We start from the raw sequence: 21,262 nt of genomic DNA, 5'->3' as shown, positions 1-21,262 counted from the left end.
CGGCTGGTTCGAGGATTTTTTTTTTTCGTGGGCAAATTTGTCTTTTCACTGATAAATGTAAAAGATATTACAAATTTATTTATCTATGTAAACTTTAATTTTAATATTAACTTAGGGGGTTTTCACTGTGCACTTATACACCATGTAAAAATAGTAGTATTTAAAAAAATATATATTTATTATATCATAAAAATACAAGATTATTTTTTACTCAACTTTTAATTAATATTTTACCTTAATGTATGATAAATAATATTTATAAAAAACATTTCCAATTTTTCTAACGAAGTTTTCTACGGTTGTATATAATAATTTCATTGCTAAAATATCCAAACGTCTTCTGTAATCAAAATTATATAGACGTCATTCTAACTATTAATTAACTTGTAATTACTTACTTTTTATTGAATTTTGAATTTAAACTTAGCTTAATTATAATAAGATTTTATTTGGATTATTATTCATAAATGCATGATGAAGTAGTTATTAGGAAGTGAGTTTAAAATCAGATTGATTGAAAGAAAAGATTTACATCTTATTTTGTATATTATAAATTGATTTTATCTTTAGTTATCGTGGAATTATTAACCATAATAAAAATCTTATAAAATAAAATAAAAGAAAATTCAGAAAATCAAAAATTAACTCTCATGCATGTCACAAAACACTAAATAGCACGTTGGGGACTACGAAAAAGAAAAATGCAGAAAATTATTTAATCAAACTAAAAGTTCTATAATCTGTTTATAAATATAATTTACAATAACAATATATTGGTGTAAACCAAAATTTAATATATATTATTTATTTAATTTTAATATATTTTGTCTCTTTAAAAATTTTATAGATTTATTTTGACACTTCTAAATTTTGTTAAGTCTTGCCACTTATGAAATCCATTTATTGGGTTAGATAATTTACATGACTGATAACTTTACTTATATTTTTAATATTCAAAAATATATATTTTTATCAATCCTAAACTTTCACAAATATGTTTAAGACACTCAAAAAATGTAGGTATTTTCGAAGTATATTTGTTCGTTGATTTTATTTTTATTTTCTCCGTTAATACTCATTTCTATCCATTTCTACATTAAACTGATTTCATTATTTTATATTATTTCAGACTGCTTATAGATTAAACCAAACAAAGTACACTCTTTTCTTTTTTTTCAATATCTTTTAAATTTGGGTTAAATATGTTTTTAGTCCCTAAACTATTGATCGTTTCTGGTTTTCGTCTCTCTTTCAAAATAAAGTACAATTTGGTCCTCATTCTTTTCACAATTTTGGTTTTAGTTCTCGAAAATTAACACTGTTAAAAATGTGGTAGTTTTCGAGATTAATTTTCGAGAACTAAAACTAAAATTTTGAAAAGAATGAGAATCAAATTGTACCTTATTTTAAGAGAGGGACGAAAATCAGAAACGACCAATAGTTTAAGGACTAAAAACATGTTTAACCCTATGGGAGAAAAAGTAATAAAGTTTTGTAAGTTAATGGGAGAGGACCATTTAATAAAAAAAGCAGTGTTTCACACATTGGAACTTTGTGCACAAATGATAAAGATGGTCACCAAGATCCAATGTGGAGGACACAAAGGAAAAGGTACATTAGAAAATGGGATAAAAAGACCGATTAAAGTTTCAGGAATCTCTGCACTATTAAAATATGAGCTTAATCATGTGCTATACATGTCACACTTCCACTGCACTTAGTAAATATGAAATATTTATTTGTATTATATACTATAATATTATACTTCTATAAGAACTCCAGAGTCTTATATTTTCAGAAATTCACTTATATATTATTGTTATTAATTTTAAGTGAAAATTAAAATTAGTTTTGATAGATGACAATATTTTGAAGAATATGTTGATTTCACACTAATTTAAAGTTATTTAAACAAAAATAAGTTATTTTCATAAAAGATTTAAAAATTTTGAAAATGTATAATAAAAAATTTATTACAAATTATAATTTTTTATAATTTATATATTTTTATTTCAGTTTTAGGTTGTTTATTTTTATTTTTTCTCTTAAGTTTAATTTTAATTAGGATATTACTGTTTTTAATTTTAATTGAGATATTGTTGATTTACTTTAAATTAAAGTGTTGTTAATTCGACATCTTCTGTTATTAACGCTGGAGAAAAATTATTTTCATCAAGTTTTTTTTATATTGGTCAATGTTGTTTCTCAAAAAACTTTATTTAAAATATAATTTAAATGATATTTTTTTTTTTAAATTTCAAGTAAGATCTCCTTATCAATGTCAACTTGAATTATTTTAAATTAAAGTTATTTTCCACTCACATCACTGAGATTATGAATTGAGCTGTTTTTTAACTAGTATCAATAAGAATTTTCTCTACCAAACATTTGTGTCAATACTTTATATATGTCATGTTTATTATTTCTTACTACTTCTTAAATAGTGTGGTAACATATATTTAATTGTTTCCTTATGAAATGATAGATAAAATTCCTTAAAATGTGTAAGATAATTTATCTCTCACAAATACATAATGGTAAATTGTTCTTTGTATTTGATTTTCTATATTAACCTTTAAATTCTCTCTGTCTTGTTTGTGTGGCTTATATTTAATGATAACAGAAAAAATGAAATAAAATTGTGCTTAGTAAAATGATAAAATCACATCATCAACTTGTAGGACAAAGATACATTAACACAAATTTTTTTATAACATTTTGACATAGTATACGTATTTTTTTTAGAATTAAATATGTTTTTAGTTTATAAATTATTGTATAAAATTGAATTTCATTTTTATCATAAAATTTGATAGTGTGATCTCCAAGTTTTAAACATAAATAAATATAGTTTTATTAATTCAACAATGTTAATTTTTTTTAGTGATTAAATAACGTTTTATATTGATATGTAAACTATTTACATAGACATATTTAAATTTAATTGCAAACCTAAAATATTATTTTTTAACTAATATATAATGATGTTGGATTGAGAGGTCAAATTATTTTTAAAACTTGGACACTAAAATATATAAAAATTAAAAATATAGATGAATTATAATTTTGCATATAAATTTATAAATTATAAATATATTTGTATTTACATAAAGATTATAGTGAAGTTGTAACATCCCAGATTATATAGAAGCATATAACATATAGTAAGTTCACATTTAAATAAAAGAGAACAGTTAAAGTAAACTATAAATAAAGTTTGTTAAGCGTATCATCCGATAAGGAGTCAGAATTTAAACATACTAGAGTATTTCAAAAGATAAGGAATGACTGATAGAATCCTAAGAGACTAAGCAACAGTATCATCTTCCTCCAAAGCCTGCTCCAGAGGCACCTCATTCATCTCTGCTCACATCCAAGTGGATGATTATTGCAAAAGAAAGCGTACCCAAACAAACCCAAACACACAAGCAAGGGTGAGTTAGATATAAAAATCATGTTATAACAATCATAGGCAACATGCAAGTAAAGACGAATATACTATACTACACAAACATGACTTGTTGCACTTAAACTTGACTCGTCCGAACTTAGAATGATTGTCGAGCTATGGACGGTTATGCACTCGTGGTGGCTTCTACTGCTTTGCAAAGTCATTGCCAATGGGTTTCACCCTACCACACTCACGAGGTTAGTCCGTTATCACTCACTTGGGCCATACTGGAAGCACCCAAGACTAGGACTTCCTGTTACTCCTCACCACATGGATCAGTCCTCTCTACTTGAGAATGAAAGGCCATTGGAGCGTCAGGAAAACCCCCAAGATTGAGCTACCATGCAAATCATTCTAAACACACTGAAAGGGCATCACCATGTATCCCCCTTAAGGATCATGGAATTACGTCCAATACTAATACTTTCCACTTTAACACCAACATGTTAAATAGCATACTGGAATAAATAGGAATATAGGTCGAACAGAAAACATCAACACATAATGTGCAAGATCGAACACCCTGTGAATGGTGGAGACCGAACGGTATCTCACTTCCCAAATGACAGGACCGAACGGTCCATAAATGGTAAGACTGAAGAAGTGACCGAACATTATTCAAGACCGCTCACTAAGAAAGACCGAACACTACTTAAGAGACCGAACTCTCCTTAAGAGACTGAACGCTACCTGAGAGACCATCCACTAAGACCGAACGCTACCAAGACCACCCACTAAGATCGTACGCTACTTAAGAGACCGAACTTTCTTTAAGAGATTGAATGCTACCTGAGAGACCATCCACTAAGACCGAACGCTACCAAGATCACCCACTAAGACCGTACGCTACTTAAGAAACCATCCACTAAGACCGAACGCTAACAAGACCGAGCACTAAGGCCAAACTCTGCTTAAGACCGAGCACTAAGACCGAACGCTATTATGACCGAACGCTCAATAACGCATGGCCGAACGGTTATCAGTTGCGAAACTGCATAATTCTGCAAAATTACGAACAACACCTAACATAATCATTCCTAACCATTTTTACTAACTTCTAACACCCTTAATTTTTGCTTTATACTTAATTAAACTCATCTAAATGATTATGAACATTCCTACTACCATTTTAAAGTGATTAAGACTCAATTTCAACTCTAAAACACCAATTTTCCCAACTTAGGGATTCAAAACCCAGTCCTACTGCTTTGCACCTATTTTGATCAATTTAGTGACTCAAACAAGTCACAACCCACTTGCTAAGACTGCCCCCAACAACCCAGTTGCGCTTTAGACCTCAAATGCCCAAAATCACTACCTCACTTCCTCTCAGAGTGACCTAAAACACCATAATTTTACTCACTTTAGAGCTTAAACAAGCAAATCAAACAGCACACCCATTAAGGAATTTAACATACTTATAAATACTGCAAGCAAATTGAAAACAATATCTAACTCCCCTTACCTTGAAACTTCTTTGCTCAGCTCAAAGACCCGCAACTCCAGTATCCCACACGCGAATAATCTAGACAACACCCTACAATCCGCAATGCGGTGATCAAGAACAACTCTTAGAGCTAGAATGAACGGAGGAAAACGTAAAGGAGGGTACACTAGGCACATGCAACTTGCCCTAGGTCCCAAACAGCGGAGAACAGTGAATAGCTACTTACCCGCTGAAGAATGATAATCTATTCGAATGGTTGCGAAGGTCTTTACGTCGCGGTCACTTGAGCACCACCTAATCCAACATGCAACCACTAAATGTAAAAGAATGTCAGAGAGAAGGCAGAGAGAAATGGAGGAACAAGCTTTTTAGAGAGATAATGGGAAGCTGAGATAATGAACTCAGATTTGAAAAGTCCTTCCTAAGGTCATAGTGCCCTTAGTGTTATGGGCCTGACTGCTTCAACATAAGGCCCAACTGCCATATATTTTCAGACCCTTACAGAAGTAAATATATAAATAAATAAAATTAAAATTAAGAAAGACAAATTGTCAACTAGTAAACACTTTTTAATAATCATTCTGGTCAAGTTACTGTGGTAAGAGATGAGGCATGCTAAAATTAAGCCGAATGTAATCCAATTATAAGGAAAATATAATTTTATTCTATTTTTTTTTTCAGCATCTAATTTTTTTTGTTTCTATTATATTAAATTCTGAATTTCTTCTACCAAAGGTCACAACAATGCCAATTAATGAAGTGACGAACTACGAATTGTTTAAGCGCGATTAAAAACGTGAAGAACTACCGAAAAAAAGGCATTGCGGTTATGACTCATTTAATTCAGATTACAAATAATCTTAACAAACTGAAAAACACATTATGATCCTGATTCATTTAATTTACATTACGACTAATCTAAACAAGAAATAATAAACATAATTACAATGTCAACGCTGTAATAACTTTTTCCCCAAAGATACATAAAATATAATTTGTATATTATAAAAGGTTGTTTGGATTGAAAATATGAATTTAAATCTTACGTTAAACAGAAATAAAAAAATAAAGTATTATATAAAAATAAAAATTTATCTATAATCTTAAAATTTTTGAGTTAAAAATGATATTAATTTTTTATATATTTATATTATGGTGGTATTGTTGTTGTGTCATTCGTCTATAAAACTAACCAGACTTATATTTTATTTTGTTTATTTTTCTTTTAAATTTAAAAGTTTTGATCGACTTACACATAAGTCATTCTTATTCACACTCATATTATATTAATTTTAGAATCTTTGATATATTTTCTTCATTAAATAAATCCATATTTAGTTTACACATATAAAACATTATGGAGTTATTTCACAGCATTCATATTAACATAAAGAAATAATACATTATTTGTAGAAATTAAAATATTATAATTTTTATACAAAAATTACATGTTCGAATATCCTATCCAACAATTATTTTAATTTTATATTTATTTTATATAAATATTTATAAAGAAAATTTAAAATAAAATTTTATTTTTTTGGACATAAATATTTTTCATAGTAAATTAAATGTGGAGTTTTCCATTTGAAACCAGCTTTATTTTTATCACTTATGTATTTTTAATATAATGAGATATCTTACTAATGTAATTATTTCTTACACAATTATTTTCATATTCTTTATGCAATAAAATTATTAATTTTGAAATAATTATTTAAAAATTATATTTATAACAATTTATAACGGAATAATAGTGTGTAACTTTTTTATGGAATATTTATAATAAATATAAACTAGTATGTTTGGTAATTTGAATCCGGTCCGAGAAACCCGTCGGTCTGGGTGCGTCCTTTCTTGGTGCAGAACCGAACCTTACTTTTCAAATTTTAGGGCTTAAGAGCGTTTTCCTGCAAAACTCTTATTCCTCTCCTTGCGCGAAGCTTCAGCGAGAGAGCCATGGCGAACGAAGACTTGAGTAGTTGGACTGATCTTCTACATTCTTCAACGAAGCTTCTAGAACAAGCTGCTCCTTCTGCTCAGTTCCCTCCACTTCAGGTTTCTCTCCAAACTAACGCACTTCACCATTTCATTTTCATCGCTTATTTGTGAATTTCATTGCAATGCCGCCGAATCAATTTGGAGGCCGAGTGTGTATTTCGACTGTGAACCAAGAATAGCTTCAATTTGTTCAAGATAATGGATACGCATGGCTTGCTGTCAGTTAGATTTGTCACAAGTTACTACTTAATAACTGATGATTGAATGTAGATTTTTTTTATATCTCTGTTTCTGAATTCACTTTCTTTTGTTGTTCAGAGGAACTTAGATCAACTGGAATCCTTATCCAAGAAGATTAAATCCAAAACCGTAAGGACTGAGGCACCCTCTCAATCTATTGCTGCAACAAGGTACCTTTGGCTATAAAAAATCTTGGATTATGTTATGGCTAGTTGTAGTGCTTTGAGTTGTTAGAAAGATTTTTACTTCTTCGCCAAGCCTTTTTGCCTCCAAATGGTGTTGGCTACTTGGATTCCAGATTTTCATTTTGTCAAAACTATTGGATGAAAAAGAATTCTGATACAGTGAGTGCTGTTACATAGATGACAACGGAAGAAGTTTTTTCTGTTACAATGTACCAACTGATTAACTACTATCCAAGGCAGTTTCAACTACTAACCAAAGACTAACTACCTAGGAAATGTTGCTGTTAACGCATTTCATTTAAACTCAATCATGTATCATTCTGGAAGCCAATGGTTAACTAAAATACTCCTTAACGGTATACCATTTTCAAGTTTCCACTTGATTTCTTTTAGTCTTCCTCTATCCCTTTTTAAAGGGCCATGCGTTTAACACAATATTTTTCTTCATAGGACATGTGTAGATTGTCTTCTTACATCCATATAAGATGCGTTTCCATCTTTTCTTAAAGCAGAGTATGTGTGGTAAAAGGATAACACATAGTCAATTATTATTACCACTTTCTTATTTCTTTTGCATGAACAGGCTCCTTGCTCGTGAGGGGATAAATGCAGAGCAACTTGCAAGGGATCTGAAGTCATTTGAACTGAAGGTACTACTTAACCAACCTTGTAATATTTTATACACTGACCATTTTCTCTTTGCTTGACTTATTGAGTATTCTATTTTTTGCCTGTTAGGTAGATAATTTATGCATTCCATTATAGGTTTCATACATTTTGTGAGCCATAGTTTTATTCACACACTTGTTTTCCACTTTTCATGATGTAACTTGTTAGTTAGCAAAATTAATTTCCCTTGAAGGTTCATTTCAAGTTGTTTTGAAGTGGTTTTCTCTTATACTTAAGTTACATGGCTACTATCTTGCTGATGCCGTACCTTTTTTCTTTTCCCCTCTATAGACAACTTTTGAGGATGTTTTTCCTGTCGAGGCAACAAGTGTTGAAGAGTATCTGCAGCAGGTAATTTACACTTTCAGATTGGCTGCTAGTAATTTTAGATGTATAGAGATTAGAATGATTCTATTTGGATGGATCAATTTTATCAGTGCAGATGCCATGTACTCCAAAATTTTGCACCAAAAAATATTTATTTCTATTTATTCAAATATAGTGTTAGAACTATGTTTTTTTGAATTCCTTCATTATTTTTAGAAAATGAATTTTAAGCCTAATTCAGTTTCACAAAACCGACTTTAATTTGAAATTTATATCCACTTATATACTATAATTTAACAATATCTTTAGTTGATGTTAGATCTCCAAGATACCACCCCTTCATGCTGAGGACTGGACATATTGAACATGAGACTACATTCGAGTGTGGTCTAGTAGTAGGTGATACGATGAGCCCAACAAATCTTGCCATGATAGGTTTTGGAATTATCTTAGAAAATAAACTTTAAAGCTTAACTTAACTTCACAAAACTAGTTTGAAAGTTAAGATTTGCAACAACATATATACTATAATTTGATTATATCTCTACTTGATATGGGATCTCCAACAATTACATTACATCCTACTAGAGCTAAAGAGTGATCTGTTATTGATGGAAATTATTATTTGTAGTTTTTCGTTTTGCACATGAGCCATATTATGCCATCATTGTTTTATTATATCTACATGCTGTTTATGTCCACTGCCATATTTGTTCTATAAGCAATAGTATTCAGTATATATGTGGTGTTCTGCTGCTTGTTATGTAAAACCAATAAAATCTTACTTTGTTGTCTGAACATCTACTCCTTTTTCATGGAATTGAGACAATAAGTGTACTATATTTTTCTCTTAGGTTCATGAAATGGCAATGGTCTCTGCCGTACAGGAAGCCCAAAAGGATAATCTCAGGAGTTTCAATGATTACATGATGAAAGTTTTAGAGGTTAGTGTAATAATGTCTTTTCTGATATAATACTTCATTAAGTTCTCAATTATCTTCCTCTAATTTGGGATTTGGTTTCTCTCTATATTTTACTGCTGATATCTTTGGTATTGTCTAAGTTATATTCATAAAGCTATCAAAATATGAATCTTTGGCATAATGTTGGTAAACCATTTTTTTTTTGTGCACTTGGTGTGTTCTTATATAATTGTTACACTGCTGAAAACATTAAATCTGTCCTATATTGTTATATCTGCCTTTTCTTTTATTTGTTAAGTTGTCGCAAGATGTCTTTAGATTTTGTATGACCTTTTAGTACTTGACTGTAAACTTTCTTATAAAGTAGACTTCATAAGAAATTTGCAAAACTAGCTTAAAAAAGTGAGATTTGCCCTCTCTTATATATAATAATTTGACTATATTTCTAATTGATGTGAAATCTCCAATACATCTCCCTTTATACTACAAATTGAATCTCAAATGTGAGATTAGATATTTGTGGATGACATGGTATGGTATGCCCAAGAGACCTTGTTAAAATAGATTCTAATACCATCTTAAAAAGTAGACTTTAAGCTTAATTAAACTTCATAAAACCTAATTTCAATATAAGATTTGTATTTACTTATATAGTATACTTTGATTATATTTGTAGTTGATGTGAGATTTTAATCAAATTTATCACAAAGAGACTGAATATATTTATTGTATTAACAGTATTGTTTATTTTCCCATGTTTTATTTTGGTGTCTTTGTTAGTGAGAACATCTCCCTTTTGGGTGGAATTAACTTTCTTATTAGTCCATATTTACGCTGAAATTTCTTCATTTTTTCTGAAAAAATAAATATGAAGAGAAAACAAAAGGACAAGAAAAAAAAATATTTCTGCCCAAGTCATGCAACTTAATAGCTTTTAGCAGTCCTAAGAAAGACAATTAGGTCTCCTGATGTGCTTAACTTTCACAAAAGCATTCCTTTTAGATGATTGTTTTTCTAATTGAACATGCTTAGGTTAATCCATGGAACTTCACATATGAAATGAGGTAGCATAGTGAAGCGAATAAATAATTTTATCTCACATTTGCTTGCAATTATTAAATTGGGTCGAGTGAATTTTGGCTCAGCTTCCTTATTGTGCAGTAGAATTTACTTTATGACAGGAGGATTGGCAAAAAGAAAAGCGTGATTTCCTTCAGAGTTTAAGTCGAATTTCAACATTACCTAGGACAAACATTGCTGCTAACAGCACTCTGGGTACCCTCCCAGGTCAAATTGCATCTGTGTCTTCTACTCCACAAGTTTCATCTGGTAGTTCTAGTATGGAGATTGTTCCTCTGACTGGCAGACCTATTGTGGAGAAAAAGGCATCTGTGTATGCGGAGGTAGTGAAGAATCTGAATAAAGCAAGGAAGTCTGGGTTACCATTTAAAGTATGTCCCCAACTTTCTCCATCTCATAAATTTATGACATTTCTGTATTAGATTAAACTGCATTATATTGCCTGTTCAAAACTCATGCTTTGGTGATCAAAATTTTTATTTCCATCAAAATAGTGTTTTGTAATTTTCATCCAATATCATGCCCATTCTTCATTTTGAATATACAATAGCGCATTATATGTTTTTGACATGTTTTCTATACTATCTTCCCAAAAGATCTTGGCTATATACACCTTTTTGTGTTTACATGCCTGTAACTTTGTATGCTAACTTTTGTTAATTTTTATGGTTCTTAGCCTGCAGCAGCTTTCAAGGGTGCATATGAAAATTTGGGCATTGATGCTAGTAGTGGAAAATCAGTAACCATGCGAAAGATATGGCACCTTGTTCAGGTTGTTCTTGTAGTTGAAAACTGTTATAATATTAATAGACAAATCAGAAATAATGTGTGTGCATGCAACTTTATTGCTTCTACCTGTCACAAAGTAAACATTTTATTTATCCTCTATAACTTAATTCATTGAAACAGATGCTGATGGATGAGGACTCAGCCCCACGTGTTTCAAAACGGATGTCATTGATTATTGGTGCAAGACGCCACCTTGAATGGGGACATGAAAAATACATAATGGACACCATACAAAGCCATCCTGCACAAGTAATTTGTTATCAGGATTTCCATACTAGTACTACTAGCGGCTGCTGATAATTTTTCCCGTACTTATTGTTTTTGTTGACCGTTAATTCTGCTTTTCTTTACTGCCTACTGCTTGCCCTCACAGGCTATGCTTTTGAGGGAGATTTTCTTTTTGTTAAGCTTTCAGAATTCCGTTGCTTCCCATTAGTTATTTATTAATATAAATAAAGCCTATGCATTGTTTGTGCCAATGTTTATCTTACAAAAATTGTTTACACTTGTTTATTTATTACTGTTGATAATCTACATTTAGATATGCTTCTAGAAACTGTGAAGTATTTTTCAAGCATCTGTCAATGTGTTTTTTTTAATCTCTGGTATTCTTTATCATATAAGATAAAGAGTATGCATTAATTTGTATTTGTTATCAGAACTAAATTTATGTTGGCTTTTTTATCTAATGGTAGGCTGCTCTTGGTGGCGGTGTTGGGAATTTGCAAAGAATTCGTGCCTTTCTTCGGGTTTGTCTCAATTTGAATAGTGACATATAAATAATTTCATGCATTGAGTTTTCAATTGGTTGCTTATTTTTGTTATTTATATGTAGATTCGGTTGAGGGATTATGGAGTACTGGATTTTGATGCCAGTGATGCTCGGAGGCAGCCTCCTATTGATACCACATGGCAGCAGGTCTCAGTCTCAGATACTTACTATTAAATTGGCTATACTAAATTGATTTTTTTTTCTTGAATATATTTTTCCCTGATTTGAGTCAGTTCGTTGATATTTCCTTTTTATTTCTTAAAATTAATACATTGGTGAGCTAAGCTTGTACTATTTCATTTATTTATTTGGTGACAGATATATTTTTGCCTGAGGTCTGGTTATTACGATGAAGCAAGAAATATTGCCCTGTCTTCACGTGCTTCACATCAATTTGTTCCTTTGGTACATACTATGGTCACCACTTCTTACTGATTGTGGCTATAATATATCTTAACAATTTCCTTGTTTTTGACAGCTCACAGAGTGGATTAATACTGGAGGGATGGTCCCAAAAGAGACCGCAAGTACTGCATCAGAGGAATGTGAAAAAATGTTGAGAACTGGTGACCGGGTTGGTCGAACTGCATATGACAAGAAAAAGTTACTTTTGTATGCCATCATATCAGGCTCCCGAAGACATATTGATCGCCTGCTTAGAGATCAGCCAACTCTCTTTAGTACAATAGAAGATTTCTTGTGGTTCAAATTGTCAGCAGTGCGGGATTGTCCTAGTGGACCTTCATCCATTGTTCTAAGCGATGGTCTGATTCCGTACAGCCTGGATGATTTGCAAAGTTACCTGAATAAATTTGAGCCCTCATACTATACAAAAAATGGAAAAGACCCTCTGGTATATCCCTATATCTTGCTTTTAAGCATTCAGTTGCTTCCAGCTGTATTATACTTGTCTAAGGAAGCAGGAGATGAAGGATATAACATTGATGCTGTACACCTATCAATTGTGCTAGCTGATCATGGGGTCCTTTCTGAAGGTGCTGGTTCTGGGCAAAAGTTTGGAATGATGGATGCTTATGCAGAAGTATCCACCATTATCAGGCAATATGGATCTATGTATTTGCGTCTTGGTGATCTCCAAATGGCCCTAGAATTTTATGCACAAGCTGCTGCAGCAGTTGGTGGGGGCCAGTTGTCATGGACTGGTAGAGGTAATGTTGATCAGCAGAGGCAGAGAAATCTGATGCTGAAGCAGCTTCTCACTGAACTATTATTAAGGGATGGAGGCATATATCTTTTACTTGGTGCAAGAGGTTCAGGAGAAGAAGGTGAATTGGGACGTTTTGTGACCGATCCAAAAGCCAGGGAACAATTTTTAATTGAAGCTGCATGCCAGTGTCAGGAGGCTGGGATGTATGACAAAGTAATTTCTTTCTTTCTTATGTTACTGTTTTCGTTTATTAGAGGGAAAATAGGAAAAGGATTGTCTTTGTTCGCCATCACCTTAATGTCTGCCTGCCAATGCCAAATTATAACACACTACCTTTCTGATAAAAATTATCTCACACATCATAATCAGATTCTAGAGGTAGCTGGAATAGAAAAGCATTTCATTATAGATTTAGAGCTCATTTTTATTTGTTTTCTCTTAGACTTCCTTTTTCTGGTGTGGAGCTAAATCATTATTTTAGTGCAGGGATATTGTTCATGAATTCATTTTCAAAGTTTAATAAATGTGATTTCATATAAATTTTAATTAATTTCACATTTTACTTTGTTGTTTTGTATCTTTACTCCCAGATTTATATTACCAATAATGTTAGCCATACTTCGTTTCCATCATCCATTTATTCATTACCCCTCTCTGTTTTGCTTGTGGAATACTGAGTTTTCATCTAACCTTAATATTGCTTTTGGTTTAGTCTATAGAAATTCAGAAGAGAGTTGGTTCCTTCTCCATGGCTCTAGATACCATCAACAAATGCCTTTCTGAAGCTATTAGTTCCCTTTTCCGTGGAAGATTAGATGGTGAAAGCCGGACTGCTGGCCTCATTCATTCTGGCAATGAGATTTTGGAGACATATACTTATTATCCGGATGTCAGGTCATATTTAATCTTGTATATTTAATCCAGACCTTAGTACCTCATTTCATAGCACTCTGCTCTGGGATATTGACATTGTTACATCTCTGCTAATTCTTTGAAATATATGAACCCTAGAGGCACGTGTAGAACTTATTCTGTGATGATTTCACCCTAATTATGTTATGCTCTTTAAACACGTCTATTCTCATGGGGAAAGCAGGCCTAATGTCTAGTTTTTGCATAATTGGAGTGAATTCAGGTTTAATACCATCGGGATTGGTCATCTCTTTACTGGTTCCATGGGTGTTATTTCGGTTAGGTGTTTGCTATTCCTAAAGTAGGACTTGGAAATTCCAAGAGGCCTGACTATTTCTTGAGTTGCCGCAACTCAGAAGGATTTTGGAAGTTGAAGATGCACATTTTAATGAATTGGTGATCCTAATAGTTTGCATGTTGGCTCTTCAATCAGAATTATTTAATGAATGCTTTTAACCATACAAAATTATTGTTATTATTTATATGTAACGTGACAGCATTCCATCTTTCAGTAAAATGATTGATTGAATTCTTTTTGCAGTCTTCAAGAGAGAGAACACGTTTTTGAGCAGCAAACTGTGTTACGACAACTTGAGTCAATATTGTCAATTCACAAATTAGCAAGACTGGGGCATTATATCGATGCATTAAGGGAGGTTGCTAAACTTCCATTTCTTCCTCTAGATCCTCGAAGCCCTGATAGTGCTGTTGAAGCGTTTGAAAATTTATCTTCACATGTCCAAGCTTGTATTCCAGATCTTTTGAAAGTTGCCCTCACATGTCTGGACAATGTGACAGACTCTGATGGATCGCTTCGTGCCTTAAGGGCTAAGGTATTATCTTGTGGATACCAATGGTTGGTTGGGCTATTTTCATGCTTTTTTCACTTTTTTTTTTGAAATACCATAATTCGGATTAATGTTTTTATTAAGTAATGTGTTGGTAGCAGTCACAGATCTAAAAAATTCCTTCCGTATTGTATGGTCAAATCTACGAACCCATATCTTGAAACTTTCCTAAGAATCAGTATTCATATGTTAATATGAATCTATGTTTGATAATAATTTCCACTCTTCTCTTAATCACTTTTGTTGTAGTTAATATTCATTTGTTCTGTTTTCTGTTTGTGTATAAAAATAACGAAAGAAGACGAAGGAAACATTGGGTTGATTTTTTATAAAATCTGTTGTCAATGCTAGAAGGAAAGGAAATACTGACGTGGGAATAAAACTAAAGCATTCCAATTGTTGGTAGATTTTAATTTACATTGTTACGAAGATATTCGCTTACCCTCTGTTTGACGGAGGAGGGTAAATAATGGCTTGGGCATTTGTAGGTTGTAGTAGTATCCAGTTACATTTGTTGTCTGACGATTGCAGTGCTATTTGATATTTACTTAACAAATATGTGCTCTTGTTTCGTGATGGCTAAATCTTTTTTATTTTTTGCAGATTGCGACTTTTATTGCAAATAATTTAAAGAGGAATTGGCCTCGTGATTTGTATGAGAGAGTTGCCCAGAGGTTGTGAAAGTAGCTTATGCGATGGTAATTGTAGTTACCTTTGAGTTCTTGAAAGGCAACAGAATATGTTTGTTTAAAGGTGTTCAGTAGTACAACACATGTAAAATAGTCTTTAATGACCTGCCTACTGGTCCTCCTGGGGATGCAGTCGGAGGAACTAGAAAAGGAAACACACTCTTTATGAATGTTCACACACCCTTTACTTTTTGGTTTTAGCTAATGGTAATATTATACTGTTGGATTAGTATTAACAAGGACATCAATATCAAATATCATGCTGTTCTTGTTTGCGTCTTTTTCTTTATTTTGGTGGGAGTAACTTGAAAGAAATTACAGTCAAAGTCTTATCGAGTAGAGTTGTTGGAGAAATAGTTCAACAGGTGCTTTTGGTTGCAGATCACTTGTACGAATTGAAATTTCGATATCAATTGATGAACTATGAACAGATTCTTTTGCGATAATTATCTACTGGGACTAGCCTGTTTACATGTAGTGACCCCAAAAAGGATGTTTCTCCTTTAATCTCCACCTATTTCTTCCTTCACTTCTCTTTACAGATTTTAAAATTTATTAATATTTTTAACAAATTTTAAAATCTATCGTCAGTTTTAACGGATTTCAAAATCATTTAACTAATGTAATAAATTTCTACAATTTAAAATATATTTTCTATTCTGAAATGTGTAATTCAAAATGAAATATAATTTGTATTTCAGAATACACAATTTGAAATAAAAGAAATTACGTTCTAAATTATATAATTTAAAATATGAATACATTTTATATTATTGTTTTTTTATTTTATACTTTAGGTTATATGATTTATTATAATTTTTTTTTTATTTCAAATCATACATTCCAAATATAAAAAATTATGAAAGTGCATATTGAAACTATGAAGATGTAAGAAGAAGCTGTCCTATGGGTTTTATAAGAGAGGAAAACTTTTGCTCAAACAGTCAAACTGGGCCACAATGTTGGACATTTGATGGGCCTGCGCCCAAGACATGACAATCGTGGTGTAGTGAGTCCTTTCCCAAAAAAAAAAGTGAAAATCCCACACAGAAGTATTATTTGGATGAAGAAACTTTGTGATTTTGAATAGTTTCATTATTATTTACTAATAAAAATATGTGTATTCACATAACAAAAAAGAATGAAATTATAGTTGTAAAAATAAATATAAATAATATTTATCATTTAATTATAAATAGATTTATTTATTTTGTAAATGATATTTTTATTTATTTAGTAAATAATTTTTACTGATTTAACATATGATTTTTATCTATTTAATTTAAAAAATAGTTAAATTTAAATAAAATAATAATTTAAAGAATAAAAGTAAAAAAAAGAAAATCTGGGCCCAGAAGAGAATGATAGAAGCAATGCGAAACGTGACAGTAATACTGCACATGGCGAGAACATCCTTCGATGCTTCCCATTCCCATTCCTTGTCTCTTCTCCTTCCTTTCTCAACCATTCTTATCGCTTTCTCATCAAATCGCACAACATGGTAAAATTTTCTTCTTCTTCTATTTCTATTTTTTTCATTAATACTACAAACAGTGAATGATTGATTTATATAGTAACTATTTTAAAATTCTATATGAAATTTACTTAATTTGGGAGCTTCCCTGAAAAAATTTAACAAAGAAAACCTACTGGAATTTTGTATACATCAACCAGATAGTATATTAAGCGCTTTCACATGACTCTTGAAAACTAAATAAATTTCTGACATTTTTAATCCCTAAGCTTAATCTCTTCTTCTTCTTATTTTTAAATGTATGTTAATATTGTCTATTAAGTCACGTGTATAAAATTTTAAATTAATATATTGACTTGCATTTTCAAGTTTTTTTGAAATTAATTTTAAGAACTAATGTTTCCCATACCAAAATGGTCTTGTGCACAATATTTTCTTGGTTGAATTCATTTACATGATATTTTAGTTATTTTCAACAAATGTATAGATGTTAGTGATGGATAACACATCAGTCTCTCTGTTTTTTTTTCTGAATAAAAAAGAGTAAACGGAAAGAGTCAGTGAAGAATTGTGGTTGGGTGATGTGTAACAGTGCAAGGGTGGAGAAAGAGAAGCATGGTGTGGTGGGTTTTACTGTGAGGTGAGAATTGAGAAAGGTTGGTGTCAAATTGTGAAGCCACATGTCTGCACAAGGGCTTTTCTACAACATGCTTCTTCTTCATCGAGGTTCTTACTCTGCAACTCAAATGGGGTTGTAGATTTCACACACAACGCAACAGAATAACAAACACAAGGCTAGAGTGAACTCCAGCTCTCAAATTTCGTGGACATTGGAGATGTTGGACGTGATGTCTTTCAGTTATCCGTTCCAAACATTATTACTAGGTTGTGTAGCTGCTCCTACTCGCAGATACTTTTGCAGGACAAGGTGGTGCCATGTTCAAGCCACACCCCCATCTTCAGTTATTTTGAATGCAGATGAAAGTGGGAAGTTTTCTGAGAAGATTCATGCCACAAACCTTGCTTCAGGAAAGGGTGCTCCTTTCGCCACTCAGGGAAGTACTGTGGGTATAATTGGAGGGGTGTCTGTGGATGCCACTCTCAAATTTTTGAGAAAACTTGTGGAGTTGAGTTCAGAAGATGGAGGAAATTCTATTCCTTTTGTACTGTGTTCTGATCCTCTCTTTAGTAAGGAGCTTCTGTCCTTTGAAAGGAGTTATTTTGTTTCTAGCACAAGTAGAGCGGAAAATTTGAAGCTGGATTCTTCTCCGATTGTGGAGAGTCTCAGAAACAAGAGGGTTTTTCTTGAGAATTCTGGGGCCAGTTGCATAGTCATGCCTTGTAATGTGTCACATTCTTGGTATGAACAAGTGTGCGAGGGATGTTCTGTTCCTGTTCTTCACATGGCCGAGTGTGTTGCCAAGGAGCTCAAGGAAGCTAAGCTAAAGCCTCTTGAAGCCGGTAGTCCTTTGCGGATTGGAGTGCTAGCAACAAATGCAACTCTGGCAGCTGGTTTTTATAAAGAGAAGCTTCAAAATGAAGTAATTTCCCTATGCTGTTTTCAATAACCTGATATCTTAATATCAAGCAAATTTTATTACTGCACACTAGGCTTAGAGGAATTAATAACTCAGGTCAATGTTGTTACTCTGAGGAATGTCCATTAAAGTGTTGCTTTTCATAGTAGAACTTTCAAAACACACTATATGATCCAGACCTGGAACAAATTCCTTTGAAATTTGTTGTTTTCTTCCTGTGACTTTACGACCATTGAATAACTGCAGCATTTTTTATGGAGTTAATACAGATTTGAGCATATAAAATTTCCTAACCATAATGTAACAGGTGAAGGCCAAAGACATTCATTTTTAGTTGACACAGATTATAGGAACCTGCCAGTTACCATTTATAATGGGAAATGCGACAGATTATAGGTCTTTTGGAATTGGGAGTTAGGAGCTTTCTTTCAATAGTCTGAGCCAGTTTCTATTAGGGGTATTTCATACTTTGTGAAATTTGAGATGCCTAATTTAATGTATTAGCACTTCCTGACCTCTCAATTTCATATCCATGTCCTTTTCTTTTTCTTGGGCAAGCCATATATCTATGTATGTACATTGCTTACAGCTTTGTTTCTGTTCAATAGGATGCAATGGGTAGATAATTTGTTTTGTATTTGTTTACTTGCTTCTTAATTTCATTCAACTAGTGCCGACTACATTGTTGTATGCTAAACCAAAAGCACCGTGACAGTGTTTCTTCTCGATCATTAAATTTCTACATCTTTTAGACCCAGTGTTCTTAGTGAACCCATTATCTGTTTTCTGTGTCAAAACCTACATCTAGATCATTAAAAATGAATCAGTAGTTTAGTATTGGATTGATATTATGGCAGTTGGAAGACAAAAACCTAAGAAGGGGGGACTTTTTATCCCATATTTCCTTTGTAATAGAGTATAAGATCTTAATGTTTTCTTTGTAATGCAGAGCATGCGCTGTCAGAAGCTTTTGCTTTATTACACAATACAACAGACACTTCATACATGTATATATGTACACTTTCATATATTTGTAGCTTCTCTTCTGGTTTAGGTTCATTAGGACATTTTCATATATAAAGAATAATCTCTGTGCGTGCGTGCATGCAAAGTATAATTAGATCTCATGATTGATATTATGAACAATGAAAGAATTCTACCTGGCTACGACTGCAGCTCTATTAGACTATTATGTCTGTGCACTGCAGAGTTACCAATTACCACTGCTGCTAAAAACCTGAATGGTATCTGCAATATGTTCATAATGAATTTTGTATTTCTGCGCCTGAACATGCAACTTTTTGTTGGTTTTTGCAATTCTTTTCATTTTCTTATTTATGAACAAGGAGTCGTGCGAAGTATGCACTTGCATATAATGCACTACTAGTTGTTTTTCACTTTTTCTGCAATGATTAAAAGACAATGTTGAATTGGGATGACACTTGAGAAGCCATAGAGATTTGGATATTTGTTAATTTCATTTACTTATATTCAGGGGTTTGAGGTTGTACTGCCTGATAGAGCAACAATGGAGCATACAGTGATACCTGCAATTGAAGCTTTGAACAGAAAGGACATGGAAGGAGCATGCAATCTATTGAGAATTGCACTTCAAGTTCTTTTGGTGAGAGCAGCAAATTCTGTTATTCTTGCTTCTGATGATATGCGGGACCTCTTGCCCCCAGATGATCCTCTTCTCAAAAAATGTGTTGACCCAATGGACGCATTAGCCAGGTCAACTGTAAAATGGGTAAAATCCTCTGGGCACATAATACATGAATAACAAAGGAAAGCTACTACTGTATTTCACTGTGTATCAATATTCTTCTGATTTCATTCACATCGTTCATTTCATTAATGCAAACTCTTGTATTCACCATGCTGAAGATGTATGTCGGTTTTCAGAGCATGTATTGCTTTATATCGATGCGCAAATCACTGTTATTTGAGCTTCGAAAGATTTTTTTTTTCTTATTAATTTTGTTCGAAAGGAGGAGTCGAACTTTAATACTGTGGGGTTTACAACAACTCAGGTATATTATTCAGTCAACAGTGTTAAACTACGTTGTATGTTTTTTTTGTTTGGTTTTTTATCTTATCTATAATTTGGTGTTGGAACATGTGGAAAAAATAGAGCCAGAAAGTAAAACACACGCAACAACATAAACCCAGTAATACAAGTTATTAATTAAGCCCAGTAATATAAACCTATAAAAGCCCTTTTTTTAGTTGTCATTTTAATTTAGCTTTATGAATGAATAGAAAAGTTTTGTTTAGTCTCAAATAGAGATAATTCTTAATATTACTTGGAAGATATCACCTTGTACGCTATGTTTTGTTTCTCATATTCACCATTTCTCAATAGGGAAATTTTAATAATTAAAGGTTAGAGGAGTACGCAAATGCTTTGTGCTTTACTTTGTGTTGGATAGGAACTTCAAGCGTGCATGTATTTTATATCACTCCATGTCCCTTTTGCTTTGGTGTACGAACCTTTGGTCTTATACAAGGAGATAGAAGAAGAGCAGAGAAAGTGTGATAAAAAATGGTAATGCGATGGAATGAAATACAAGAAAATAGTAAATGTGTAGACATTTTTAAATTACGGTATTCATATTTCTATTTTATGAAAACTAAAATTGTCGAAATTGTTTATTACTAGTTGAATATCGTGACAAACTAAAATACACTGGAATGACAAATAACTATAAAGTTTTATTTTACTATTTTTACTTTATAATAAATGAGT

The 21,262-nt window shown here is 32.1% G+C and overlaps 2 protein-coding genes across 4 annotated transcripts; both read left to right on the top strand.

Annotated features, from left to right (window-relative positions):
- The first annotated feature begins 6,730 nt into the window (after positions 1-6,730).
- LOC124834603 (nuclear pore complex protein NUP93A-like) lies at positions 6,731-15,790 on the top strand. Its single transcript, XM_047309319.2, has 15 exons — positions 6,731-6,956; positions 7,218-7,309; positions 7,908-7,974; positions 8,285-8,344; positions 9,175-9,264; positions 10,425-10,694; positions 11,000-11,095; positions 11,233-11,361; positions 11,808-11,861; positions 11,948-12,031; positions 12,203-12,289; positions 12,363-13,265; positions 13,765-13,946; positions 14,506-14,797; positions 15,416-15,790. Exons 1-15 carry the CDS (start codon positions 6,858-6,860, stop codon positions 15,491-15,493), a joined length of 2,583 nt encoding a protein of 860 aa, XP_047165275.1. The 5' UTR covers positions 6,731-6,857; the 3' UTR covers positions 15,494-15,790.
- Positions 15,791-16,851: 1,061 nt separating this feature from the next.
- LOC124834626 (aspartate-glutamate racemase family) lies at positions 16,852-20,576 on the top strand. Of its 3 annotated transcripts, none has more exons than XM_047309356.2 (3): positions 16,852-17,002; positions 17,518-18,516; positions 20,009-20,576. In XM_047309356.2, the coding sequence occupies exons 2-3, from the start codon at positions 17,812-17,814 to the stop codon at positions 20,294-20,296; spliced, it is 993 nt and encodes a 330-aa protein (XP_047165312.1). In that variant the 5' UTR covers positions 16,852-17,002; positions 17,518-17,811; the 3' UTR covers positions 20,297-20,576. The 3 variants fall into 3 exon arrangements, with proteins under 3 accessions (XP_047165312.1, XP_087948594.1, XP_047165313.1); XM_088092468.1 differs by having other exon boundaries at positions 16,876-17,002; positions 17,568-18,516; XM_047309357.2 differs by lacking the exon at positions 16,852-17,002 and having other exon boundaries at positions 17,053-18,516.
- Positions 20,577-21,262: the final 686 nt, after the last annotated feature.

This window comes from Vigna umbellata, chromosome 6, assembly GCF_029865625.1.
Source record: "Vigna umbellata cultivar VRB3 chromosome 6, Vumbellata_1.0, whole genome shotgun sequence".
Taxonomy (NCBI): Eukaryota; Viridiplantae; Streptophyta; class Magnoliopsida; order Fabales; family Fabaceae; genus Vigna; species Vigna umbellata.
Note: the sequence above shows the minus strand (reverse complement) of the source record. Positions and strands in the feature narration are given on the sequence as shown.